The sequence below is a fragment of the Gouania willdenowi genome, chromosome 9 (genome assembly GCF_900634775.1).
Source record: "Gouania willdenowi chromosome 9, fGouWil2.1, whole genome shotgun sequence".
NCBI lineage: Eukaryota > Metazoa > Chordata > Actinopteri > Blenniiformes > Gobiesocidae > Gouania > Gouania willdenowi.
This window is the reverse complement of record NC_041052.1, coordinates 10,501,450-10,513,553: the sequence shown is the minus strand read 5'-3', so window position 1 is coordinate 10,513,553 and position 12,104 is coordinate 10,501,450. Positions and strand designations below refer to the sequence as shown.

General features: G+C 36.6%; 1 protein-coding gene across 1 annotated transcript in view; it reads left to right on the top strand.

Annotated features, from left to right (window-relative positions):
- Positions 1 to 11,625, top strand: part of jak2b (Janus kinase 2b) — a 33,591-nt gene extending 21,966 nt beyond the window's left edge. The window contains exons 14-24 of the mRNA XM_028457072.1: positions 338 to 462; positions 607 to 745; positions 969 to 1,120; positions 2,387 to 2,537; positions 3,603 to 3,739; positions 4,414 to 4,603; positions 5,421 to 5,545; positions 5,625 to 5,797; positions 7,154 to 7,271; positions 9,860 to 9,973; positions 10,923 to 11,625. Coding sequence (XP_028312873.1) covers positions 338 to 462; positions 607 to 745; positions 969 to 1,120; positions 2,387 to 2,537; positions 3,603 to 3,739; positions 4,414 to 4,603; positions 5,421 to 5,545; positions 5,625 to 5,797; positions 7,154 to 7,271; positions 9,860 to 9,973; positions 10,923 to 11,030 — 1,532 coding nt within the window. The 3' untranslated portion in view covers positions 11,031 to 11,625. The remainder of the gene's footprint in view (positions 1 to 337; positions 463 to 606; positions 746 to 968; positions 1,121 to 2,386; positions 2,538 to 3,602; positions 3,740 to 4,413; positions 4,604 to 5,420; positions 5,546 to 5,624; positions 5,798 to 7,153; positions 7,272 to 9,859; positions 9,974 to 10,922) is intronic.
- The last annotated feature ends 479 nt before the right edge of the window (positions 11,626 to 12,104 follow it).

Genomic DNA, 12,104 nt, shown 5'->3' with positions numbered 1-12,104 from the left:
CAATCTGAAATCCTTGGGCATGAATTTAATAGAAAACCTTTGACAAAAACTTTCTTGAGTTTGCTTCAGAAATGCAGAGGAATTGAGGAATGTCATTCAAATGTCCAGTTCACAAAGGTCAAACACTTGTTGATTCCATGTAACACATATGAAGCACCAGTTATTCAACAAAATATTGGTTCAGTGATTCACAGGAATGAAAACTGTTCAAGAACTTAAACAATGACTTAAAATGTAATCAGCCTTTTTTCTTCACCTTTTAGAAAGTGAAAATGTAATAAGAAAAATAATTTCACAATTCTGAGGGATTTTTTTTTTGTTCTTCTTGTTTTTCCAGACATCATGGTTCAGGAGTACGTAAAATTTGGCTCACTGGACACGTATTTGAAGAAGAACAAGAACTCAAACATTCTGTGGAAACTTGAAGTTGCAAAGCAGCTGGCCTGGGCCATGAACTTCCTGGTATGAATCCCTGTTCCGTCTGATGATAGGCTATATTAACTCCCTTTAATAAATCATTTTAATTTGCCTAGTGACTGTCAGATTCAAAAGGTGATATGTCTTCATTGCATTATATTTAGATTTGTTTCTCTCTCTCTCCTGAAGGAAGACAAGCAACTGATTCATGGGAATGTTTGCGCTAAAAATGTTCTTCTGATCAGAGAAGAGGATCGTAGGGCTGGGAACCCTCCATTCATTAAACTTAGTGATCCTGGAATCAGCGTCACTGTCCTGCCCAAAGAAAGTGAGTTATTTTTATGTGATGTAATGACGCTCATGTACCAGCAGGAGGTGGTAAAAGGCTTCAGAATATTGTGAAGTTAAAATGCTATACTATGTAAATATGTTAAAGATTAGATGACATTTTGTAATGTTTAGTGTTGTTGATGATAAATTGCTGATAAATATGCATTTTAAATTGTAAATGAAAGATGTTGACAATGTCTAATAATTTTGTGCATACCCAGTTTTGACAGAGAGGATCCCCTGGGTGGCCCCTGAATGCATCGAGGACCCTGCCAAACTGAGCCTGGCTGCAGACAAATGGAGCTTTGGCACCACACTTTGGGAAATCTGCAGTGGCGGAGAGAAACCTTTAGCAACGGTGGAAAATTCAATGGTAGGATTCTCTGTCCTCACATTGAATATAGAATTATCATTTAAAATAACAAAACTGTTTCTTTTTTTCTGCAAAAATGCCAATTTAAAGCCTAAACCAGAACAACAAACATACAACCGATTTCAAAACACACTGAATTTATTCATACAAGTTATGCAGAAAATTTAAATGAATGAATAATTATTCATAGTTTTTTTTTTTTTTTTTTTTTCAAAGTTTGTGTATGTTTTAGGCAATTATTTTTAGGGGTGGGACGATACACGGAGTTCACAATACAATATGATCGATTAAGGGTGCCAAACTCATTTTAGTTCAAGGGCTACATGCCACCCATTTTGACCTCAAGTGCATAGGCTGGAGCAGAAAAATAGATGTTTTTGTGAAGGAATAAATCACAAATTAAAGCAAAATCCAGAATGTTAAACAATTGGTGAACATTTCTTGACTTTGCAACTTGTTTTCTCGAAATTCCAATGTAATTTGCAAGAATCCTCTGGGATAATTTGTGAGAATTTTCCAGTTTTTTAAAAATAATTGCGATTTAATATAGCATATTTAATATTGCAGCATCCGTCATATTTTATCTACAACTTATATGTTAATTTACAAAAACTCCTGTTTTTGTTGTAATTTTTACTTTGAACAACATCTTTCTGTGGGCTAGGCTTGATGATCTGGCGGGCCGAACTTGGCCCGTGGGTCTTGAGTTTGGCATATGTGCAATAGACTATATCGGCTACCGATTGCATGGTTTTTGAATAATAACCATGCTGAATAATTCCATTTGTGCTTTTTCCCTCAACAAATTGCTCAGTTTAGGTCGGGGGAGTCAAACTCATTTTAGTTCAAGTGGGCCACAGATTTTGTGTTGGAAAACAAGTAATTTCAACATTATTGTTCCCTAGTCTACACTTCTACGTATACATAAAATACAAAATATGTAAGAAACTGACACTATATAAGTAATAAGTGATAGATATCAGTTGCAACTGGATCTTCAATTGAAATTTACTAGATTTTGTGACCAATTTCTACTTAATTAAGGGAAATATGTAATAATTTGAGGAAAATTTAAGGATTTTGTCAGAATTTTGAGTTTTTTCAACAAGTTAACAATAAAAATGACTGCAATCATGCGATATAAGCACCGGGAAAACTGAGCCCCTGCAGATTTTGTCCCTGGGCCTTGAGTTTAACACATGTGGTTTATGTCATTATTGTGAGATTAAAGTCATTTTTCTTTGGTTGTATTTCTGTGTCTCCAAGAAAACCCTGTTCTACCAACACCAGCACCATCTCCCCGCCCCCAAGTGGACGGAACTGGCCAATCTGATCACCAGCTGTATGGAATACGAGCCCACATTCAGGCCCACATTTCGCGCTGTCATCCGAGACCTGCACAGCTTGTTCACACCAGGTGGGTGTGTGTCCGTCCCGTCCCCCACCCTCATTGACCAAATAGCACCCATTGATGTCATAGGAAGACCAAGAATGTATAGTCACACAGGAGTTAGCTCTCAAATGTCGTCAGACACGCACACCACATCCATTACGATGCCATTGGAGACATGTCAGCGAGTTACTGCTCCTTGTTTCAGAGGCAAGAAAGAGTGGTGTATTGCATTCTGGAAAAGATCTTCTAAAGCAGGGTTTCTCAAATGGGGGTATGTGTACCTCTAAGGGTATGTAATGGCATTAGAGAGAGAGAGAGAGGAAAATTTACAGATAAAGTTACAGGCTGCGTCCGAATAGTTCCTCCCTCTCCTTTCCTATCCACTTTTCCATAACTCCCTGGATGATGTCACTGGGTCAGGAAAGGTGTTAGGAGAAGAGTTAGGAAAAGGCCATCACGTTTGTTTTGACAATCAGACCCACTTCCACTAGGTGATGTAATAATCCGATGACCGTGATGGTTAGTGACATCTGCCATGGTGAAAAAAACTACAAATGACAGAAAATGGACTAAAAGCGCTTTTATAACACTTTCCCTTGATATAATCTCAAAAATCACAAGGTTTGAATGTAAATCAAAGATAAGAGGCCACCAGGCTACGAGGAACAAAAATGAAACTAAATGAATGTCACATTGAGAATGGTTGCTCACACTCACCTTCCACTCACGTGGGGTCACCTGAAATTGGTGAAAAATTTAAATAGATTTTAGAATCTATATACTTTGTGAAATATAAATCTGGTCAAATTAAAAAGCTGTAAAAAAAAAATAATATCTGGGCTAAAACATGATCAAAAACTGAGTCTAGAAAAAAAAAAATGACTTTGGGGTCGCCAGAAATTCTTGATATCAAAATGGGGTCACGATTTTTTTAGATGTGTGTCATCACTCGTTAATTCCATCATTGTGCTCCATAGTTGTTTTTAAATAGTTTTCTAAGCAAAATGTTTTAGTCGGACAAAGGCGGTACTTGAACCAAATCATTGTTTAATGGATTCTGTGCATGTGCCTGTGTGTTTTTGACCTCAGACTATGAGTTGATCGTGGATAATGACATCCTACCAAACAGGACAACAGGCCTGGGATGGACCAGCGGGGGGTTTGAGAATCCAGAGCCAGTCCAGTTTGAAGAACGACATCTCATATTTTTACAGCAGCTTGGAAAGGTATGAAGAAAAACAGGAAATGAAAGCTTTGTCAGAAAAGCCAGTGCCTGTTTTCACAAAACACCCTAGGGCTAAAAGGAGCTCTTAGTGTAACGCTTAGAAAAATCTTAGAATTCCTTGAGTTTTAAGATTTTTCTGAGAATTTTACTTTAAGATAAAAGTCATTCACAAAACATTTTAGGCCCTAAGAAGCCTAAGGCTGTTTCTTCCCTCTATCATCTCTAAAATGCACCTTCCTCCTGCCCTTCAAATTGAAAATGTAGCAAAGGAGGGTCCAAAGTCTCAGCAAACCTCAATCCTTTTGCCTTTAATTTGAGTAAACAAGGCTAAGGGACTCTTAAGTGCAACCAAAAGTTAATCAAAACTAAGACAAAATGTTTTATTTCTTGCTCACCCATCGACAATTAGGCAATCACAAGAAGTGAGGGATGGTCATTAATCCTTGTATTCCTTTTCCTCTGGAGACTTAAATATATGAGGGTATTGTGAACATTGTTCTACTTCTCCAGTCTATGTCAACATCAATTCTCCCAAAGTAGGAACGTTTTCACCTTTTGACTTCAACAAATCCACTCATAACAACAAGAAACTGAAACCAACAAGTATTTAACAGGGATAATATGAGTACTAATAGTGCCTAACATGGGACATGGACATGTTTCCTTTTCCTTTAGGGAAACTTTGGCAGTGTGGAGATGTGTCGTTACGACCCCTTACAGGATAACACAGGAGACGTGGTGGCTGTGAAGAAGCTGCAGCACAGCACTGCTGAGCACATGCGGGAATTTGAACGCGAGATCGAAATCCTGAAATCTTTGCAGCACGAGAACATCGTCAAGTACAAGGGTGTTTGTTACAGTGCAGGTACTTGACTTTTACTTTGAAGGTTTTTTTTTTTTTTTTTTTTTTTTTTTTTTAACAAAACCAGCTTTCATTTAACAGGGTTCCCGCGGATCCTTAAATAGTCTTAATTAAATTCATGAATCTAAAAATAAGGCCTTCATTGTCATTAAAATGTCTTTAAAGTCTTAAATGTTAACACAAGTATGATTTTATAATTATAATTCGTTTCACAATTCAAAATAAATGGTAACATTAGTTTTTTAAAAAAACTATGTAATATGCTGTAACATCATACAATCACGACAGCAGAACCAACTACAAAACAGTGACGTGGTTGCTGTGGGACTCTATGCAGATGTTTGTCATGCTTGTAGCAACTTTAAACAACATGGGAAAATGTAAAAGATTTTTCTTAATGCTTTTTATTTTTTTATTTTTGTTCTTTTATAGATTTCTGGCTATTTTTGTAGTCGTCTTGTGTGTTTTTGAAGTGATTTTGTTTATTTTGTCTGCACTCGACCCTGGAAAAAATGTACCCTAACCCTATGTAATTGATGTGGGATTTTTTTTTTCCCTAATTGTGTTTACTGTAAATTTGGGCTTGAATTTAATTTCAAATGACATTAAAAATTCTTAAAAAGTCTATTTTTTTATTAAATTTGATTTGACTGAGGCTGTAAGAACCCTGTTTAAGGATTTTTAACACTCACTAGGAGCTTTTTGTTAGTTTAAGTACACAGTTTAGTTTGTTCATGTCTGCCTTCGACCTCCTTTCAAACCCAACCAAAAATGAAGGGTTTTTTTTTATTTTTTTTTATTTCCTTTTGGCTCCCCTCAGGTCGTAAAAATCTGCGTCTCATTATGGAATACCTTCCCTTTGGAAGTTTACGAGATTACCTGATGAAAAACAAGGAGCGGATCGACCACAAGATCCTCGTGCATTACACTTCCCAGATCTGCAAGGTACTGCTGCAACGCCTCTTCTGTTAAAATCAGTGTCTCATTCCTCTGAACCTGGACTAAGTCTTTGGTTCTGGTGCAGGGTATGGAGTACCTGGCAAGTAAGCGCTACATTCACCGAGACCTGGCAACGCGAAACATCCTCGTGGAGAGTGAACAGAGAGTAAAGATTGGAGACTTCGGTCTCACCAAAGTTCTGCCTCAGGACAAAGAGTACTACATGGTCAAAGAACCAGGAGAGAGCCCCATATTCTGGTAAGACTAAGTGAATACTGTTTATTAGTGGTGTCCCCATCCCATATTGATATCAGAAATTGGTCCGATATCATCGATCATGCATCACCTGCATCTAAAATCTGAAATACAAGCAGTTCATTCCAGACTCCACTCCAGCACTTATCCACCACCTGACAGTAATAAATACTGACTAAAAAACAAAACACTGAAGTTAACTTAAATTATTTTGCACTTAAAGTATAATTAGTTTTTATTGGTTGTTTTTTTTTTTTTAGGATCTTCTAATTTTTTTATTATTATTAAATTGTTGAATATTCCTATGTTTAAGCTAAGCAAATAGCTTTTTTGCACTTTAAAGATATATATTTTTGTTTTATTGGATTTATTGAGGGGTTTTTTCCAGGGTCTCCTAATGTTTTATTTATTGTTCAATTGTTGAATATTATTATGTTTAAGTTAAGCTAGTAGCTTTTTTGCACTTTAAAAATGTAAATTTTTTTGGGTTTTTTTAGATTTATTGAGGTTTTTTTATTGTTCCGTTGTGGAATATTATTTTTAAGTTAAGCTAGTAGCTTTTTTGCGCTTTAAAAATATAATTTTTTTTGGGTTTTATTAGATTTATTGAGGGTTTTTTTTATTGTTCCGTTGTTGAATATTATTTTTTAAGATAAGTTAAGCTAGTAGCTTTTGTTTACTTTAAAGATAGAATGTTTTTGTTTCAATTGGATTCATTGATGTTATGTAATTTGTTTTTAAAATTTATTTTCATTAAGTTATAGAATCATCTTATGTTGGTTAATAAGAAATGGGTCGGTTTTTCTCTCACACACACTTTTTGCCAACTATTGTTCTCTCAATATTATCACTTGATACAAACCATTTCTAACATTCAAAGCAAAAATATATACAATAAAAGTATGTATAATTAGTTTTGATATAGAATCAGATTGATACTGTATAGGTATTGGTCAATACTCAAGGCTGCAGTATTGGTATCGCATTAGAAGTGAAAAAGTTGGTAGCTGCGTATGCAGTTTGAGGATAGCTGCTTGTTTGCTCTGTCATATCTCCTCTGTGTGTTCTATTTTGATATTTTAACACGCATAATTGTCCCTATATACACTAATCTAAACTGATGTTAAAAATCAGTGGCCTCAAAAAATGCAATCTTTTGAAAACATTGTCCTAAAAAGTTCATGTAGTTTCTATAGCCCTAACTGTAATAAAGGCTTTAATATTGCCTCTGAGCGCCTCAGAATTTTTTTGGAATTAACTAATTGGAGTATTCCTCTTTACACTGAGGCATGTTGTTGTTACCTCAGTGCTTTGATGCAGGAGTTTGTGCACGCTCTCATGCACTTTGCTCTCTTTCAGGTACGCCCCCGAATCGTTAACAGAGAGCAAGTTCTCTGTGGCGTCAGACGTCTGGAGCTTTGGAGTGGTGCTCTACGAGCTCTTCACACACAGCGACAAAAACTGCAGCCCCCCTGCAGTAAGTGGAACACAGGCACTTCACACAGGCTGTTCACAAACATGTTTAGTTTTTATGATTCACTGTTCTTAAAGTAAAACGCTAAAGATGATATCAGAGTACAGATACCGGCTAAAAAGCATTTTATTAAAAACTAACAGCTGAATTTTGAAAAACAAGTTTATATGAACTACGGCCGGGCCCGCGGAACGTATCCACACAGAATAGCACGTACCACGTTCCGTAGAATTCAGTCAAATGGCCCGGTTCCACCGAGAAAAGAAATGGGGCCCCCTGACGCTGCCGTGGCACATATGGAGTAATGGGCCCCATTCATATATTGGTATGTGTCAATGATTCGTTACCACCAACTGTTGCATTATTTGACTCACAAATAAATGAGAAAACTTTAATGGAAATTGCCAAAAAAAAAAAAGGGGGGTGGGCCTCCGGACCCCTAATCGAATTGTGCGAGGGATAATCGTAATCTACGTTGAATTACCTTTAAAACAATATATCACGCGACTATGTTGCCATAAACATGGAAATTACCAGAAATTGGGGGTGGGCCCGATTTTAAAAAAAAGAAAGAAAAGGGGGCTGAGCATCATTGAGTATTCATACCAAACTGAATTACGATCCAACTTCAAATAAAGCAAGATGCTAAAATAGAAAGAAAGGTTTTCATTGTTTGTTTTGAGTTTCAGGTGGATTGTGTGTTGGTTTAGATGTGAGACATTAATGAGGTCATCTTTCAGTGTGAATAAATCACTGTTCAAACATCCTGGGTTCAACTCCCGCTTGTATTCATTTAAGTATTAATTATACACAGTTTCCCTCCCTAAGGCCATCAAAGCTTTGTTTTTTTTGACAATTTTTTTTAAAAATCCACATGGCTTGAAGGCAACTGAAATGTATTTGTACTGCGCATTTCATACACACGGCAATTCAATGTGCTTTACATGATTTAAAAGTGCAACAGTAATTATTTAACAGTTTGAAAATCATTAAGAACATTTAAAATCAGCAGTAAAAACATTAAATTAACTATATGACTAAAAAACTCCCTCAGTCATATGCAGTAGAGAAAAAGAGCCTTTAACTTGGATTTAAAAATGTTTACATTGGATGCTGACTTAGTTGTTATGCTGCAAAGAAGTGGAACAAACTGCCAACAGAGAAGTTTGTTCCACAGCCTGACTGGGAGCCAGTGTAAAGATTAAAACTGGACTAATGTGCTGTGACCTCTTTCTTCAGGTTCACAGCCTAGCTGCAGCGTTCTGAACCAGCTCTAGCTGTTTGATGCCTCAGGCTGAACAATAAATCATTTTACTTCTTGTAGTTTGGAAGTTATTATTATTAACCCTGTAAACCCTTCAGTTATTATTATTATTATTATTATTATTATTATTATTATTAACGCCGTAAACCCTTCATTCATTATTATTATTAACGCCGTAAACCCTTCATTCATTATTATTATTAACGCCGTAAACCCTTCAGTTAACATTATTATTATTAACGCTGTAAACCCTTCAGGTATTATTATTATTAATACTGTAAATCCTGTAAACCCTTCAGGTATTATTAATAATATTAACACTGTAAACCCTTCAGTTATTAATATTATTAATGCTGTAAACCCTTCAGTTATTATTAATATTATTAACGCTGTAAACCCTTCAGTTATTAATAATATTTACGCTGTAAACCCTTTAGTTATTATTATTATTAATGCTGTAAACCCTTCAGTTATTATTAATATTATTAATGCTGTAAACCCTTCAGTTATTATTAATATTATTAATGCTGTAAACCCTTCAGTAAAGTAAACATGTCCTGGCATTATGTCCAGACCAGCCCACTACATTATCAGATGAAACTATGTAGAAGCCGTTATTAAGTCAGTGATGCTCAACATGTGGCCCTTTGTCTTCATTTTAATTATTATTCCCACAGAAAACCTTAAAAGGAGAAACTTTTTAACCCCTTTTTACCCATTTCTTTTGGCCGTTCTGCAACTTCCTTTGTCTTCCTTTGTTTACACACTTTTTTCAGACTTTTGCTACTTTTTGCCAATAAATACCTTTCCTATGTTTTGTCCATTTTTGCAAGTTATTTTGACACTTTTCCAATTTTTGTCCTTTCTTTAATTTTTTTGTCCACTTTTCATCCAAATAAGCTAACATTTGCCCAATAAATACCACTCGTTTCCCTACATTTTGCCTCTTTGTTTCACATTTTTGCCCTTTTTCACTATTGTTTGACACATTTTGCCCTTTTTCACTATTGTTTGACACTTTGAAGCTACCCTTTGCCATTAAATACCACCTGGTTCCTTATTTATCCATTTTTTGGCCCATTTTAGTCACTTTGCACTCTTTTTACCACTTTTGGACATTTTCTGACCACCTGTTACCATGTCAGCCTCCACTCGCTCTTCAAAAAAAAAAAGAAACGTAGCAGACCAGTGGCCCACTTCGGGACACGATGCCAGTACACCTCTGCTCACAACTGCTCTGTTTTAAGGAATCCCTCTATTGATCTATTGGGGATCCATTTCACTGATTGTTCACCTGCTCGTGCCTCTTCTTTTTCCTCCTGTTCAGGTTTTTATGTCCATAATGGGGAACGACAAACAAGGACAGCTGATTGTTTATCACCTCGTTGAGCTCCTCAAGTCAGGCAGCAGGCTGCCCCAACCCATGGGCTGTCCCTCAGAGGTACCAACACATATCAGTACATACACACTACACTCTCCCAGCAGCCGCTGAGTCAGCGTTTGTTGACGTTTGGCTGCTGCTTGAATCGAAGAGATGAGATTTGTTTAAAGTTCATCTAGATCCTAGGTTCCCAAAGTTGGGTACGGGTACCCCCAGGGGTACGCAAATTGTCATAGAAGGTATGTGAACAGAAGTTTAAAACAGCATGACAACATTGGAAACTAGAAATTAAATAAAGCAGCAGTCAGGAGCCTCCATGGATTGCCATAAATGACATTATTCTCTGTAAGACTACCCTATAGTGGTCACAGAGAAACAATCTCTTCAAAAAAGCACAAATATGTCGAGAGATACAATGCTTTGCACGAGCAAAACGTGCTGTCAAGACCATGATTCCCTCTGCTACCACGTACTTGTGTGAAAGTGGATTTTCAGTTTTGACAAACATGAAAACAAAATATAGAAAAATACTTTGCATGGAGAAAATTAAAGAATTGGACTCTCTCAAATTCAGCCAAACATTGCAGAGTTCTGTGTATCCTCTCAACCTCACACTCATTAAAGTTGTAGTGAGCTGTATTTCACAGTTTCAGGGTGAATAATAGGGACGTGAATCTTGATCGCTGTTTTTTCCTGTTGGGATCGTGTCAGACTGTAAAGGTCTGGGTGAGTTTGTGTGTTTTGACTTAACACTGTTGCCGTACGAGTCGGAAGTTGCCATCCTGAAATTTAAAGAATCACATTTTGAATAAGTAGAATAAAATTTTATTTTTTGCCCCCCTGAATGGATTCATTTACTTTGTTAATTTTCCACTTCCTCTCAAGTGCCCCCTGTAGTGCCATCTCATACCCCTATTGGTGAAACACTGATTTTAACGTACTGACCCAGATTAGCTGTTAAATTTGTATTTATTTTTTTTTAAACGTGTTTTTTTTACTTCTCTCTCAGATTCATGAGATCATGGAGGAGTGCTGGGACAAAGACCCTGGCCTGCGTCCATCTTTCAAAGAGCTGGCCCTGCGCATCGACCTGTTCAGAGACAGTAAAGAGTTCTAATGTAGCCACAGGTGCTGCTGCGCTCGCCTGTAACCAGGACACAAACCATGGCTCTGTCTCTACTGCCTTTTACCAGAGAGTAAGAGAAGGCACCGCTGATAGAGTCACAAACCTGCATTAAAGACACTGCCAACGTGCCTTTAAACAAGGCACTCAACCCCTATTTCAATAGCGATAGCAGGAGGGGGAAAAGATGGCTGATGTTGTGAATGTGAAGACTTTGTAGAATCTGTGAAGTGTTGTCACTGATGATGATGATGATGATGAGGTGGTTCTTTGTTTGTGTGGATGTGTCGTCACACAAAAGGCTAGCAGGACTAGCTGACTCAGCATCCCTCCTCAGCTAAAAACCATGAACTGATTACGTGTATGTGTATATAACTACAGTATATTTGTGTATATATGTCCAGAAAATTTTTTTATATAATTTTGTAACAGGAAAAAAAAAGATGTAGCGAGGGGAATATTTAAAGTGCCAGCAGGACACCTCTGTAAATGAAGTTGATGCAAAGTGATTTTAAAATAAATCCCCACCCCCTTTTACTTGTTTTCATTGTGAGAGGTGGTGTAAAAATAAATCGACACTTTATTTCCACGTCTCGTCAGAATGTCATTTATTCCTCCTCAGGGGATTTTTCATAAGGGTTTTTTAAGGTGATGTTTTCACTTAACCATGAGACTGTGGTGAACTCAGCAGACCTTTAAAGGGTGTTACTGCTGGCATGGATCCAGTGTCATTAAATTGCTTACAACCACAGCCAACCTCTTTGTACATGACGTAGGTAACGTATCCAAACTCTTCCAAATAATTCAAACACGCCTTTTTAGCTTTATCTGGTATTTAATCTCAGTGTTTTTGTCCATAGCCACCGTTTTATTGTGTTAACTTATCAAACCAAAAAACATGAATGTCCTTTTATTAGTTTATCATTATTAAATGTAACTTTAAAAATGTAATCTAGGTAAAAAAACTGCTTCTTATATATATATATATATATATATATATATATTGTCCTGAAGCATTTCTGAGTGTTTGCAACCCAATTTAAATTTTGCTGCAAATTTTGAATTAGT